The sequence below is a fragment of the Chironomus tepperi genome, unplaced genomic scaffold (assembly GCF_022539635.2).
Source record: "Chironomus tepperi strain 1889 unplaced genomic scaffold, CSIRO-AGI_Ctep_v1 contig_85, whole genome shotgun sequence".
Lineage (NCBI taxonomy): Eukaryota > Metazoa > Arthropoda > Insecta > Diptera > Chironomidae > Chironomus > Chironomus tepperi.
This window is the reverse complement of record NW_027226207.1, coordinates 3,861,708-3,875,156: the sequence shown is the minus strand read 5'-3', so window position 1 is coordinate 3,875,156 and position 13,449 is coordinate 3,861,708. Positions and strand designations below refer to the sequence as shown.

Sequence of the window (13,449 nt, the reverse complement as noted above, 5' to 3'; positions counted from 1 at the left end):
CTATACTATTAAATGGACAAACTGTATCGCAGTATCTATGAAAGAACAGCTAAACTATAATTCCGATAAAGATCATTAATTCTTTAAATGGATGACGATTGCCATTCCTATAAGAACTAAACAGAAATATTTTTAATTAAATTATCAATTTTGATAAATTTTATCAATACGATTTATTTTAAAATGAACAGAAAAACTTAATTGAATCCAATTTGAATTTATGAATCTTCTTTCTTTGACCTTTTTGATTTATCTGATCTGCTGCTTCGATCCTTATCATCAGCTTTTCTATCCCTTGACTTTGAGCGTATTTTATCTCGACTTCTTGAACGTTTATTTCTTTCATTTCTGTCACTTCTTTCACGCGATTTAGACCGTCTATTTGAACGACTGCTTTGTTCTCTTGCATATCGATCTCTGTCTGAACGTGATCTATCATCTCTTGGTCTTTCGTCTCTCGATCTATCTGATTTTCTTGGATCACGATCTCGAGAATTAGAACGTTCACGCATTCTTTTTCTATCGTCATCACGACGACGATCATCACGGAAATCTCGATTTCCCATTCTACGATTATCTCTCTTATCATCCATTTCTTGCTTAATTGGCATTGTCATTTGATTGCCAATTAATGAGGGAATTGGTGATGTTTGAGGAGGCATCATAGGCATTCGGTGTCCACCCATATTTCCCATCATTGGCGGTGGAATATTTAATGGTGGTCCTTGCATTGGATTCATTGGAGGTGGTTGATTCATTGGAGTTAATTCTTTTATATCACCTGGTGCCCATCCATGATTATCCCAACCTTGTGAGTCTTGTGTTGGCTCATAGCCATAAAATTGCTCTGGTTCTTCATGATAGAAATCTTCAGGCGGTACATTAAATTGCATTGGCATTTGAGGCTGATTAACAACTGTTCTTGAATATTCACGTCGATCTGCAGTCATAACTTGAATTACATTTTCACGAGGGGCTGGTGGACGAATTGGATTTTGTGAAGGAGCTCCAATCACGTCAATTGTTCCTATATGTGGTGGTTTTGGTAAACGAGGTCCTCCTAATCTCTTAAATCCAATATTTATATTTGGCCGAATCATATCTCCTAAATTTCCTTGTTGCGGATTCTGAGCAGCTGTTAAACTAGCCAATCCAACACCAGATTCATGAATTCTCATTCTCTTTTGCCGCTCACAATACGATCTCCATGTCTCCTCATTAAATCCATAGTCTGTGAATTATTAGTTAATTAAAGGACTTAAATAATGAACAATATACTTACTGAAATAATCAGTTATATCAGCTCCGGGTTTTCTCCATGGCTTGTCTTCAATACTTTCGATTGCAAACTCAAATGCTGGCTGTCCATTTATTGTACCGACACTTTCAAACTCTTCAATATTGAATTTACTTCCTGGTTGCTTTTGTTTTGGATCTGTAGTTTTTGTGTAAGCTGATGGTCCACCGGATTTAATATCTCCAATAACAACATTAATATCGTCATCATCGTCGTCGTCACTGTCATCATCTTCGCCTTCCTGACTGTTTATATAAGAAAATTGGTAAAAGATCCAGTGAAATTATTGATTGACTTACCTTTCATCATTTCCATCTTTTGAATCTTCAGCAACCAATTGTTCATGATCTCCGGCTTCCTATTAATAAGATATATGTTATGAATATATTACGAAAACCTTATTTAAGTAGTTATCTTACTTCAAAATTATGCTCATCGAATGTTTCGAATGTTTTCTCAATATTTGTACTTTTTGTGGATGCTACTAGTTCAATTTCATCTTGTTTGGTTTCATCAACTTCCTCAGATTCTGGATTATCGCCACCACTTCCATAAAGCCATTCATCATCGTTAGTATCAGCCATTTTCACTTAAACTTTAGTTTTACTCACAAAAATTATTTTGAATGTTGTTTACAATGCTTTTTGGTGCGTTCAGCAATGTGGGGATGTTTTCGAATGATGTATACTTTTTAACCGTTAAAGAACAGATTTGAAATGTGTAGAAAAACTATACTCACAGTGTTTCCCCCTTCATTTTTAAATCGAGTATCGATTTCGTAAACAAAAAAAAACTATTTCACTAAATTTTGAATTTTAATTAATTAATCAGAAGTCAAAAATGCCACAGGACGATTCAGGTGACGAGATTATTCCTGAAGGATGGGAGAAGAGGAAATCCAGGTCAACTGGGATGGTTTATTACCTTAATATCTACACAAAAGGTAAATTTTCATTTTTATTCGGCAAATTTTTTCCTATCAAGTTACTTAGATTAACTATTTTTTGTGATACTAAGCCTACTTGATAACAATACATGCACATAAAAAGAAGAAAATTAATTAATTGAGTCGTAATACAATTCACAGAGTCACAATGGGAACTTCCGACGAAAAAGGCAACGAATGAATTATCGGAAGTTGAAGCTTCACATTTGCTAGTTAAACATGCCGGTTCTCGTCGTCCATCAAGTCATCGCAGTGAAAAAATTACAAGAACCAAGGAAGAAGCACGTGAATTACTCGAAGGATATAAACAGGAAATTGATGATGGAGCTGATTTTGGTGAAATGGCATCAAAGTATTCAGACTGCAGTTCTTACAAAAAAGGAGGCAGTTTAGGACGATTCAAGAAAGGTGTCATGCAAGCAAAATTCGAAGAAGCTGCTTTTGGACTGAAAGTTGGCGAAATGAGTGGAATTGTGGACACTGACAGTGGATTACATATAATTTTAAGAACAAAATAATTCTTTATTGTTTAATTCCATTAATTATTTTTTTTCATCATTTATAATTTCTTAATCAACACTTTTGCTCCAGCATGTGAAAGTTTAGTAAGGTCATCTTTAACTCCTACAAGCATTTCCTTCAAATTTGCCTTTGATTCATCTTCAGAATGCTCTAAAATTTCGTTTATCACGAAACATGCTCGATTTATTTTAATCCATTCTTGCAACTGAAATAATTAAAAAATTTAATAAATGTTTTATTAGTAAAGGTATGTCCAGATTAAGGACAGAAGGATTGTCAATGTCAATAAATTACTCACAATTTCTTCATTAAAATGTTTAATAAAAGAGTTAGCGAATCCTGAAAGTTTAGCAAGTTTTTTAATTGCAATGTGAAGTCCACTGTGCTCAATTCCCTTAACAGTTTTTACTTCCTTCTCAACAACCTTTACTTCAATTGGATTTTTCTTCTTTTTCTTGATTTTTCCAGTGTCAACTTCTTCTTTCTTCTCTTCATGTGCTGTTACAGGCTCCGTTTCATTAACAATCCATTCTGGATCACAAATGACTTCACTGATTGCATCAAAGGAAGCTGTTTGATTCTCATTCGATGGATTGACATTTTGTAGAATTGCAACAGTCACTCGAGCAATGTGACCTCCTTGAAGCCAGAATTTTGGATTTTCCTTAATTGCTGTACACAAGTCACTTTCAATGCCTTCAGCAAGTTCCTTACGTCTGATTTCAACATCCTTCTTTTGTGCACCAATTTTCAAGTCATCTGTCAATTCCTGAAGTATTTTTGGATGTAAAAATTCCTTTCTGGGTGATACGATGAAGTAAATCACTCGCTTGCCATATTCAGTTAGTGCTATTTCTTCAATATTCTTAACAATTTGTGTGAATAAAGTTTTCTTGATATTCAGCGTGTCATCAGTAGCATTAAGAATTTCTAAGACGAAAATGTGTCCATGTTCATGAATAGCAAGCTTGACAATATGATCCTTAATTGATTTCAGCATAGCACGACGTTCCTTAGCGACTGAATATAAATAACAAAGTGTTGCTGCACGAGAACCGCATTTTGTTGATGCAATAGCTGCAACGTGTGGAATATAAGCAGTAATTACTTCATTACGATCTTTCTCGTCAGCTTCCTCTAAATATTCTAACAATACAGCATGAACTAAGCTATTATCGACATGATTTTTCGACGCAATTTTAGTTAAATTCATTTTTGTGCTGTTAAGGATTCCGTTCCTCATCATTTCTGAACCGGCCCATGTATCCTTTAACGTCTTGACTGCTTTGTTCTTATCATTTTTGTACAAGTCTGAATAAAGTTCCTGCTTCATGAAATTCTTTTGATCAGGAGTTGCATGATTGAGATAAATCATGTCGATCAGTCCGTTAGCAAAGTTGTGAGTAGTTAGTTTCACAATATGTGAGAACATGCCACTGACTGCCTTCTCGCGAACTTCCTTTCCACAATATGTCATTAATCTTGATACACAGAACTTGCCATACTTTGATAGTGCAATTTCATGAATGAATGGGATAATCTTTTCAGCTATTTCATGCTTAATCTTTAATGATGCCTTCTTTAACATCATCTGGATGATTCGTGCTCTATCTGGACTGTGACTTAACTTACTGTAATCTGCATTTTGTAGGAGTTTCTGTAACTGTTCACATAACTCCTCCTTGTTGGTTTTCGTACTTTTCATCTTCAATTCCTCATAGATTTTCTTGCATTTAACATCCAGATCATACATGTCCTTATTCTTATTAATTTTTCGCTTGATTTTCAGCTCTTTCTTTTGCTTTTTTATCTCATTCCAGCTCTGTTTTGGTGGTTCATGACTGATTGGCTTCTGGAACTTGTTATTGCTGAAGTTCTTGGACTTTCCATCATAAGGTTTAGTTTTACCGTCAAAACTTTTTGATTTTCCATCAAAATTTTTCGATTTTCCATCGAATTTTTTAGTTTTTCCATCAAACTTTGGTTTTTCCTTGAAGTTTTCACCCTTGACTTTCTTCTTGTCAGGTCCTGCTTCTGTTTCCCCATTTAAATCACGTTTAATCTTTTTCTTTAATTCCGTCATTTTTAAATGTTTATATTTTTCACGTGTTTTACTAAATTTTTCACTGAACGCACTCGATAAAAATTTGTAAACATTGCTTTATGAAATTCATTAAAATCGAGAAAATAATATAGTTATTAGTTATATTAAATTGTTATCAACTGTGAGAACTTTAGTTTAAACCAGGACTATTCATTTAATAGTAAATTAGTACTGGATCTCTGAGTATTTAATCAAATATCAAGATGACAAAAACTGCAAAGAAAAAACATGTGTCGATGAAGAAAAAGGCAAGCTGGAGAAAGCATACAGATATTGAGGATGTTGAGCAATTTCTTGAGGAGCAGAGATTACAAGAAAGAATTGGAGCGTAAGTGCTAAATATCTATAGAATTTGTTTTTAATTATTCTACATAACCATAATATTGGAAATGGACGGTTACTCTGATTATTAAGGATGTTATTGATTGTAGACTTATATGTAGACATCTTAGTTTATGATCCTTTCGCAATCCATTGATCTAGTCACTAAATATAAGCATACTGATCATAAACCTTCAATTATTTCAGGAATATCGAGAAAACTGATGAGGAACTCTTCAAAGTCGATACAACTCCAAGTCTGAGAGCAACATCTGCTCGTGAAGAGAAGAAATTGCGTGCACAACAACCATCAAAAGTTTTCATAAGCTTAGAAAACAATTCAAAAGTCCAAGATCCAATCAGGAAACGAAATCGTGTAAGGACATTAGAAGAACGTAAGCATCCACTTCTTAAGGCTAAAATACAACGCAATAAGGAGTTAGGTATCATACCAGAAAGAGAACTACAGTCAATGACTGATAGAATAGCTGCTTCGAAAAGAGTTCTTAAAACAAAAGAAAAGAAAATTGAGTTTGAAAGAGATTTATGGAATGAAGAAGAGGAAGGAATCAAGGAAAATCCAGAATTAACATCACAATGGGTTAATCCGCATTTGAAACAATATCATTTGAAAAATTTGGGTATTGATAAAGTCAAAGTGCCACAAATTACATACGAAAGAAGAAGTCAATTGAAAGCAATTGACGTACTTCCAGGCACAAGTTATAATCCAAACAAAGAGGATTATGATAGCTTAATAGGTGCTGTTGTTGAAAAAGAAGAAGCTCACATGAAGCAATCAGAAAAATTGAATCGTTCATTAAAGGCAGTTTATCAAAGAACTACAAAATCGGAACTTAAGCGTCGTAAGCGAAATGAAATGCGCGAAGGATTTCCAACTAATGGTCCAATTGTTGATGATGACGAACAACCATCAGGTGATGAATATAAAACTACAAATCCACCAGTTAGAAATAGGAAGAAGGATTTACAGAAGCGCAGGAAGCAGAAAGAACACAGATTACGTATGGCACAAGCAGCAAAGGATAAAACTGAATTAAAGAAGATAAAGGATTTGGGAAAGTAAGTATAGCTGCTTTAGATTATATATGCTTAGTTTTAATTCTAATTCCTCATATTTCAGGCTACAAATGTACAAGAAACAAATTGTTAAGAACGAAGAAAGTTTGTTGGAACGTAAAGAAGATCGAGCAGTCAAGCAGGAACTGAAAAAGAAGCAACCACGCAGATTGGCACGTAAAAAGTTCGAAGAAGAAGACATTCAAGTTGAAGATAATCCAGAAGATTTGGGTAATTTGAGAAAGTTGAAGCCACTAGGAAGTATACTCGTTGATCGATTCAAGAGCATGCAAAAGAGAAACATTTTAGTGCCGAATGTCAAGAGAATGCCAAGAAAACGTCGATTGGTCAGAATCAAGAAGCACTCACATAAAGAGGAAGCTCCACAAAGGCAAACGAAGAAGTCCATTAAGAATGCCAAGCTGAAAATTCATGATTAATTATATTTTTAAATGAAATAAACAATTTTTTGATGCATATTAAAAATAATTAAGCTTTATTAGTGGACATTTCAATTAATTTTTGGCGCACCTCCGAGCTGTGCATGTAAAATTGGTACATAATCGTCAAATTGTGCTTGATAAAAGTTTCCAGCAACTAATTCAAGATTATATTTCTTAATTAATTCACGGGTATTAGTGTTAAGACGTCCATCACGGGATGTATTAGGCACAGTTGGTAAGTCAAAGTCTTGCTTGCCATTGGTTTGTTTGAATAGAAGGAAGACATAACGATGAAGATTTGATCCTTGAGGTGGACCAGATCCAATATATGACCATTTAGTTTCACCTTCACTGACTTTATTTCCAGGAATATTCACAACCAGCCAATGTCTAACTTCCCGAACTTTCGGGTCCTAAATAATTATTCAATTCATCATTGTTTGTCTAAACTTAATATTCCAGATACTTACAGTTCTCGACGGTGCATCTGGATCAGTCAACAACAATGTATAAAAAGCATCGTTATCTCCTTCATACTCAACATTTGGTTGATCTTTCACTTGAGTTGGTGTCAATTCTGACCCGATTTCTAAATTAATGCCGGAAGTATAAGAAACTTTGAGTAATTCCTTTGGTGCATCGTCCAGAATGTCAGGAACAATTTCGTTTGATGTAAATGCTTCACTTGCAGACATGTTCACACAATTTAAATTGACTAAACCCAAATAAATCCCCAAAAATAGAGGATATTTTGATAAGCTAGACTTTTTTTGAGATGAAACTTTCATGATACGAAAATGGGAATTATTACATAAAAATTAAGTAGATGGAGCTAGTGGGTTAGAACAGCTTTTTTGCATGTAACTGATCACATTTTGTTATGACTGTTAATGATTTATTACTTACGTTTATTACAGATTCTTGGAACTGAGATTTGAATGCTAAACCTTAACCTGTTAGGGAAAACTTTACAATTGCAATTTTTCAAAACTTCGAAACATTACAACAGCTTTTCATTGTAAATCAATGTTTGAAATCCGTACAACAGTCACTTATGAAACAGCAAAACAATCTAGAATAAACATTGAAACAACACAAGAGTAATTGAAAATTCAAATTTCGACGGTTATTCAAGCGATCACGTGGTTGAAGATCACTCAATTTATGGAATGTAAGATGCTTTGAGGACATGATCCTTGTTCGTTCGATGGCTGAATCGATAAACAATCAGTTACCAAATTGTAGAACATTGTATGTAAGTGTTGTGAAATTATCGCAAAATACAATGTCCAACTGAAGGGTACAAAAATAGATACAAACAGAAGTAATAGACACTAAGTAGCATAACACTATCAAAATAACCTGATTAATTAGAATATCAATTGACCAAAAACAAAATTGTCATTGGCTAAGAAAAAACGACCGAAAAGAGAAAAAGGAAAGAAATTAATCAATCCAGCACATTACAGCACATATAAGCTAATTGTCCCATTAATTGTGTATCGGTATCAGTAATTTATTATAATTCGTAATCGTACTGACTTAATCATATCATGAATTTATTCAATTTTAAGGAAATTTTACTACTTTTAACTTCAGTATAGTTCGGTCTTTCGTGCTGGTAAGTGGGAGGAACAAAAGGGAAAAAGGAAAAACAGTGTATTAAATTGTAGCTTAAAAATTAATTAAAAATGCAAAACAGCGCAAGTCAAAAGAGTTCCAACAGCAAAAGCTCAATATCCAAAAGCTTTCCAAGTAACTTAATTAAATAATCAAACTCATGCTGCATTTCTAATTCCAATAATAATACTAACTTTGAAGGTGATCACGATGTTTTGTACAAGGAAGCATATCTCCGTTCCATCAATGAACCGGAAAAGTTTTGGGACGAGATAGCATCAACAACGATAACATGGGATAAGATGTATGATCAAGTGCTGGATAATAGCAATCCACCGTTCACAAAGTGGTTTAAAGGTGGATACTTGAATGCCTGTTACAATTGTATCGATCGTCATGTCGCTAATGGAAATGGAAATAAGGTCGCTTTGATTCAAGACAGTCCAGTTACGAATACAATTCGACGGGTCACATACCATGAACTTCTTGATACTGTAGGGACATTGTCAATTACTTCCAATACATTCTTACATTGACTAATTGATTATTCATTTGAAGATCTCAAGACTGGCTGGTGGACTTAAGAAGCTCGGCGTGACAAAGGGCGATCGTGTTGTAATTTACATGCCCTTGATTCCAGAAGCTGCAATTGCCATGCTTGCAACTGCACGCATTGGTGCAATTCATTCGGTTGTTTTTGGAGGCAAGTATCTCGATTCCACATAATATAAGAACTTTTAAGGCACACAAAAAAATAAATTGACAATTTATCGAACGCGTAAAAGTAAGGAACATTATGAATTCTATTAAACAAAGGTCAGGAAACGTAAGTAAATGAATTAACATAAAGTTTTAAAATTCGTCAACTCTCAATAACTTATTTTCAATGTATATACAGCACTGATTAACCAATGACGACTAAAGTCAATACTAATATATAGATCAGACACCTGTTTGGAACTAACCCTTATTAATTAATTTTATTTTGTACCTTTTATAGGCTTTGCATCAAGCGAATTAAGTACAAGAATTGAACATGCTGAACCTAAAGTTGTCATCAGTGCAAGCTGTGGTGTTGAGCCTAATAAAGTCATCCCATATCTTGACATTCTGCATGAAGTAAGCATAACTTTTTTGTAGACGTAGAAGTCATGCTTTTATGCGGCACTTAATTGACATTCAAACAAAAAAATTTTAATTAATAATTTTCAATATTTACCTTTATAGGCTATCGAAATGTCTCATTGGAAGCCAGACAAATGTATTATATACCAACGAAAAAACATTCTAGTTTCGGAATTGGATCCACTTATGGATGTATGCTGGGAGAGTGCAATGGGTGAACCAGTTGATTGTGTCTCGGTTGAAGCTAATGATCCTTTGTATATTCTTTATACTTCTGGAACTACTGACAAGCCTGTAAGTGATTTGTTACTTTACATCCAACAACCCTTTTAATGCTTGCTTATTTTTGCTTCTTTAGAAAGGTGTACAACGTCCAGTCGGTCATATTGTGACATTAATGTACACAATGAATGCAATTTATGGACTACGTCCTGATGATGTCTGGTGGGCAGCAAGTGACCTTGGTTGGGTTGTTGGTCACTCATATCTTTGTTACGGTCCACTTCTGTATGGTAAGTAGTTCATTTATGCTTAATTTCTATAAGATTATTGACAATGATTCTTTTGCCTCAATTTAAGGATCAACAAGCGTCATGTACGAAGGAAAGCCTGATCGTACTCCAGATCCAGGACAATATTTCCGTATCATTGAGCAACATCAAGTATCAGCTATATTCAGTGTTCCAACAGCTTTTCGTGTCATAAGAAAAGTTGATCCACATGCTCGTTATGGAAGCAAGTACAGCCTAAGTTCATTAAAGAGAATCTTCATTGCCGGTGAACATTGTGACTTGGAGACGAAAAATTGGATGGAAAATATCTTTAAAGTTCCTGTACTTAATCATTGGTGGCAGACTGAGACTGGTAGGGATTCATATCCACATACTGCTGTAACATCTCTAATCATTCTTATTAATTTTCACAGGATCTGCAATAACAGCCACATGTGTTGGATATTCACAAAACTTGAATGTCCCCAACTTTACCACAGGTGAGTGCATTACACCTTGAATTTTTATCAGTTATAGCACTGACCTTAAATTCATAGGACTTCCATTTGTGGGCTATGACATCAAAGTTATGCAACCCGATGGAAAAAAACTTGAAGATCTTGGACCAAATCAATTGGGAAGAATTCTTTTGAAATTGCCGTTGCCACCTGGAAATATGTCGACACTGTACAGGAATGACGAACTTTTTGAGAAGCTCTACTTTACACGATTCCCTGGCTACTACGACACTATGGTAATTATTTAATTGAACGGTCGTTCATTAATGACGTCATTGGAGACTTAGTCTGACGTCATTTGTGAACTGTGCCCTTGGACTTTATTAATCCTTAATTTTATTCATAGGATGCAGGATATAAAGATGAATCAGGCTACATCTACGTTACTGGTAAATTCTACTTCTAATCCATATCCATATACTTAAATTGACTATTATTCTTTCTCGTATATCCAACAGCTCGCGATGATGACGTAATTATGCGCTGGTTTGTATTTTTGACAAGTGAATATTGAAAAATTATTTTATAGGTGATTAACGTTGCTGGACATAGGATTTCAACATCGAGCCTTGAGGATGCAATTTTGAGACATCAGGATGTTGCTGACTGTGCTGTATTTGGTGTTCCTGAGCACACTAAAGGCCAGGTTCCATTGTGCTTATATGTTACCAAAGATGGAGTGAAGTAAGGATTTATTGTAATTTAATTTATATCCATGCTGATCATTTTTGTGCTTAGAAAACCGCCAGCAAAGATATCTGTGGAAATTATCAAGACTATCCGAGAAGTTATTGGGTAAATCCATCCATTAAATGTCAAAATTCTAGAAGTTAATCAATTCCATTCCAGACCAATCGCATCGTTCCGACTTGTGGCCAAAGTCCAAGCACTGCCGCGAACGAGAAGTGGAAAGACAATGAGAAAAGCGTTGGCTGACTTTGCACGAAACAAGACTGTCAATTTACCAGCAACAATTGAAGATCCAACTGTATTCATTGACATACGACGAGCATTAAATGAATTGGGTTATGCTACTTCCGCACCATCTCCTTTATATGCTGTCAAAAAACGGGACTAGACAATTGAATATTTAATGTGTTTACGGGACCTTTTAATATTAATTAATTAATTAATTTTAGCATATAATTTTATGGGATATACTTATTTTTTGAGGAACAAACTTAAATAAAAAATAATGAACAACTTTTTTAATTATAGAATTTTTAAAAAAATTTAATTTCATTTTTTTTTATTGTGCCTTTTTGTTACCTTCATTACTTATCTATTCTAGGTATAAGTTTAATTAACTTTATTGACCCGTGGTAGCAAAAATTGTTGTTTAACAACTAATTAAATTAGAAATTTGTAAAAAAGATCTTTCAAAAAACCTACACCGAAAATAATGTTTGCGGACCGTCTTTAATGTGCATCTAGAAGAATAAATTCTATTGCATTTTCATATTTTTCCTAAGTCTTGCACGACTTTCTTGTCGCGTCGCTGTGTACTCAAAGAATAGAATGTTGGGAATAAGCGATGTATCACGTATTAGAAGAAGCTCTGAGATACGCCATGAGACGATTTTTGGAAATACGTACGGCGTGAGAATTGAATGTACGAAGAAAAAGTATAATAGTCCGAATAAAGCACCAATGAGACCGCCTACGATGACTTGACTTACTGTATGATACAATAAATATACTCGTCCATAGCATACTAATCCTGTTAGTATCAGACACACCAGGGCACCGATTCCACGAAAGGCTCTTTCGATTAATGAGTTTGTGTGTAATCTAACAACGAGAAAAGATTAATGAGTTAATAATTCGTATAATTTATGTGTAGCGCTTTATGTCTGCTTCCGATTCTGTTAGTTTTGTCACACGGATCACGCATTGCTTTAGATAGATTAAGCATTGGATTCATTTTGTGACTTAAAAATGATAAAATTGCACAACTAATCTATCAATGTGGCTATGTATCATGATCCAGTCAAACAGAATGCGTTCTGTTTCTTGAATATTTAAAACATTCTCATTTACTACTTAATGCTTACCTTTTATAAAGAAACAGAATTGTGTAAACTGTAAAAAATAACATAAACTGACTGTGTGAGCTTGGCATTCCATATTGCACATAATAATTGTCTCTTGCTACTGGACGAGGCTCTTGAATTGTATACTTTAAGAACATGTTGAGGAGCTCGTTAAGTGTTATACCAACAAAGTAAAAAATCTGTAAGTGTTAAAGAAAGATGAGTATATGTACTCAATGAGTTATTGTTCAATAACGTAAGATCAAAGATCAAAGATGAACTTTGAGCTTTATGCTAATGAATATCCGAAGTCCGAAGGATATAAAAAATCTTACAGTGTGCAAATCTCTACATCTTAATGCTAATGCACTTAAAGCGGCTACAATGTATAATGGTGATAAAGCTAGTAATGCCATTAACTTGCCAAAAAGATCACCTGAAATGGTAATAGAAAGTTATTTGTTTTGTGTATTCTGGAATTTATTGATGATGTGACGAAAATATGAATTAATATTCACTTCCTCTGACAATCCGGCTTACCTTTTGGATATTCTACAAATGACATCGATAGAGCCTTCCATTCTGAACTATTATACACATAATCTTCAGTCATATTAATTAATCTTTTATTATTTCGTCTAAGTCACAGTTATTTTACTAAAAAAATCTAATGTTGTTCTGCGTTCACTGCACAATGTTTTTCTTAAACAATTGTTGACGCGGCTTAATTCACACATACTAATAAAACATTATCACACATACAACCAAACTTATTAGTATATTTACAGCAAGGTTTAGACGTTAGAAAAATTTTGAATCTTTTTCACCATTTTTGGCTTGCTAAGACTCACCGCATTTGTAATTTCACCACATCAGTTAAGTAATTCACCTCATACGTGCTCAATTTCAACATTTGTAAGTCAAAATCGATGTTTTCATGCATCCACAA

General features: G+C 34.2%; 7 protein-coding genes across 7 annotated transcripts; 3 read left to right on the top strand and 4 right to left on the bottom strand.

Moving 5' to 3' along the window:
- Positions 1 to 129: 129 nt before the first annotated feature.
- On the bottom strand, positions 130 to 1,977 carry Fip1 (Factor interacting with poly(A) polymerase 1). The gene is made up of 4 exons (XM_070634106.1): positions 1,717 to 1,977; positions 1,597 to 1,655; positions 1,283 to 1,542; positions 130 to 1,231 (listed from the first exon to the last, which is right to left on the bottom strand). The coding sequence occupies exons 1-4, from the start codon at positions 1,879 to 1,881 to the stop codon at positions 219 to 221; spliced, it is 1,497 nt and encodes a 498-aa protein (XP_070490207.1). The 5' UTR covers positions 1,882 to 1,977; the 3' UTR covers positions 130 to 218.
- Positions 1,978 to 2,036: 59 nt separating this feature from the next.
- Positions 2,037 to 3,110, top strand: dod ((peptidyl-prolyl cis/trans isomerase) NIMA-interacting 1 dodo). Its single transcript, XM_070634107.1, has 2 exons — positions 2,037 to 2,240; positions 2,385 to 3,110. The coding sequence occupies exons 1-2, from the start codon at positions 2,138 to 2,140 to the stop codon at positions 2,759 to 2,761; spliced, it is 480 nt and encodes a 159-aa protein (XP_070490208.1). The 5' UTR covers positions 2,037 to 2,137; the 3' UTR covers positions 2,762 to 3,110.
- peng (Pumilio and CPL domain-containing protein penguin) lies at positions 2,742 to 4,884 on the bottom strand. Its single transcript, XM_070634105.1, has 2 exons — positions 3,064 to 4,884; positions 2,742 to 2,970 (listed from the first exon to the last, which is right to left on the bottom strand). Exons 1-2 carry the CDS (start codon positions 4,846 to 4,848, stop codon positions 2,803 to 2,805), a joined length of 1,953 nt encoding a protein of 650 aa, XP_070490206.1. The 5' UTR covers positions 4,849 to 4,884; the 3' UTR covers positions 2,742 to 2,802.
- Positions 4,885 to 4,909: 25 nt separating this feature from the next.
- LOC139085909 (ribosome biogenesis protein NOP53) lies at positions 4,910 to 6,759 on the top strand. Its single transcript, XM_070634103.1, has 3 exons — positions 4,910 to 5,197; positions 5,398 to 6,273; positions 6,335 to 6,759. The coding sequence occupies exons 1-3, from the start codon at positions 5,073 to 5,075 to the stop codon at positions 6,708 to 6,710; spliced, it is 1,377 nt and encodes a 458-aa protein (XP_070490204.1). The 5' UTR covers positions 4,910 to 5,072; the 3' UTR covers positions 6,711 to 6,759.
- LOC139085910 (protein D3-like) lies at positions 6,736 to 7,517 on the bottom strand. Its single transcript, XM_070634104.1, has 2 exons — positions 7,184 to 7,517; positions 6,736 to 7,126 (listed from the first exon to the last, which is right to left on the bottom strand). The coding sequence occupies exons 1-2, from the start codon at positions 7,499 to 7,501 to the stop codon at positions 6,782 to 6,784; spliced, it is 663 nt and encodes a 220-aa protein (XP_070490205.1). The 5' UTR covers positions 7,502 to 7,517; the 3' UTR covers positions 6,736 to 6,781.
- Positions 7,518 to 8,309: 792 nt separating this feature from the next.
- On the top strand, positions 8,310 to 11,704 carry LOC139086317 (acyl-CoA synthetase short-chain family member 3, mitochondrial). Its single transcript, XM_070634733.1, has 14 exons — positions 8,310 to 8,468; positions 8,535 to 8,827; positions 8,892 to 9,036; positions 9,334 to 9,452; positions 9,561 to 9,752; positions 9,817 to 9,970; positions 10,038 to 10,322; positions 10,384 to 10,449; positions 10,507 to 10,703; positions 10,814 to 10,856; positions 10,926 to 10,939; positions 10,997 to 11,151; positions 11,206 to 11,262; positions 11,317 to 11,704. Exons 1-14 carry the CDS (start codon positions 8,405 to 8,407, stop codon positions 11,543 to 11,545), a joined length of 2,013 nt encoding a protein of 670 aa, XP_070490834.1. The 5' UTR covers positions 8,310 to 8,404; the 3' UTR covers positions 11,546 to 11,704.
- Positions 11,700 to 13,187, bottom strand: LOC139086318 (dolichyldiphosphatase 1-like). Its single transcript, XM_070634734.1, has 4 exons — positions 13,041 to 13,187; positions 12,836 to 12,936; positions 12,522 to 12,700; positions 11,700 to 12,258 (listed from the first exon to the last, which is right to left on the bottom strand). Exons 1-4 carry the CDS (start codon positions 13,111 to 13,113, stop codon positions 11,913 to 11,915), a joined length of 699 nt encoding a protein of 232 aa, XP_070490835.1. The 5' UTR covers positions 13,114 to 13,187; the 3' UTR covers positions 11,700 to 11,912.
- Positions 13,188 to 13,449: the final 262 nt, after the last annotated feature.

Coding starts and splice junctions, on each gene's coding strand:
- Fip1 (XM_070634106.1), bottom strand. CDS start 1,881: ATGGCTGATACTAACGATGATGAATGGCTTTATGGAAGTGGTGGCGAT. Junction 1,656..1,716: donor TCGATGAGCATAATTTTGAA/GTAAGATAACTA, acceptor TCTTATTAATAG/GAAGCCGGAGATCATGAACA. Junction 1,543..1,596: donor AAAGATGGAAATGATGAAAG/GTAAGTCAATCA, acceptor TTATATAAACAG/TCAGGAAGGCGAAGATGATG.
- dod (XM_070634107.1), top strand. CDS start 2,138: ATGCCACAGGACGATTCAGGTGACGAGATTATTCCTGAAGGATGGGAG. Junction 2,241..2,384: donor CCTTAATATCTACACAAAAG/GTAAATTTTCAT, acceptor TACAATTCACAG/AGTCACAATGGGAACTTCCG.
- peng (XM_070634105.1), bottom strand. CDS start 4,848: ATGACGGAATTAAAGAAAAAGATTAAACGTGATTTAAATGGGGAAACA. Junction 2,971..3,063: donor AACATTTTAATGAAGAAATT/GTGAGTAATTTA, acceptor TAATTATTTCAG/TTGCAAGAATGGATTAAAAT.
- LOC139085909 (XM_070634103.1), top strand. CDS start 5,073: ATGACAAAAACTGCAAAGAAAAAACATGTGTCGATGAAGAAAAAGGCA. Junction 5,198..5,397: donor TTACAAGAAAGAATTGGAGC/GTAAGTGCTAAA, acceptor CAATTATTTCAG/GAATATCGAGAAAACTGATG. Junction 6,274..6,334: donor AAGATAAAGGATTTGGGAAA/GTAAGTATAGCT, acceptor CTCATATTTCAG/GCTACAAATGTACAAGAAAC.
- LOC139085910 (XM_070634104.1), bottom strand. CDS start 7,501: ATGAAAGTTTCATCTCAAAAAAAGTCTAGCTTATCAAAATATCCTCTA. Junction 7,127..7,183: donor CAGATGCACCGTCGAGAACT/GTAAGTATCTGG, acceptor ATAATTATTTAG/GACCCGAAAGTTCGGGAAGT.
- LOC139086317 (XM_070634733.1), top strand. CDS start 8,405: ATGCAAAACAGCGCAAGTCAAAAGAGTTCCAACAGCAAAAGCTCAATA. Junction 9,037..9,333: donor TCATTCGGTTGTTTTTGGAG/GCAAGTATCTCG, acceptor TACCTTTTATAG/GCTTTGCATCAAGCGAATTA. Junction 9,753..9,816: donor CTGGAACTACTGACAAGCCT/GTAAGTGATTTG, acceptor TTGCTTCTTTAG/AAAGGTGTACAACGTCCAGT.
- LOC139086318 (XM_070634734.1), bottom strand. CDS start 13,113: ATGACTGAAGATTATGTGTATAATAGTTCAGAATGGAAGGCTCTATCG. Junction 12,937..13,040: donor ATTTGTAGAATATCCAAAAG/GTAAGCCGGATT, acceptor TTACCATTTCAG/GTGATCTTTTTGGCAAGTTA. Junction 12,701..12,835: donor GATGTAGAGATTTGCACACT/GTAAGATTTTTT, acceptor TAACACTTACAG/ATTTTTTACTTTGTTGGTAT.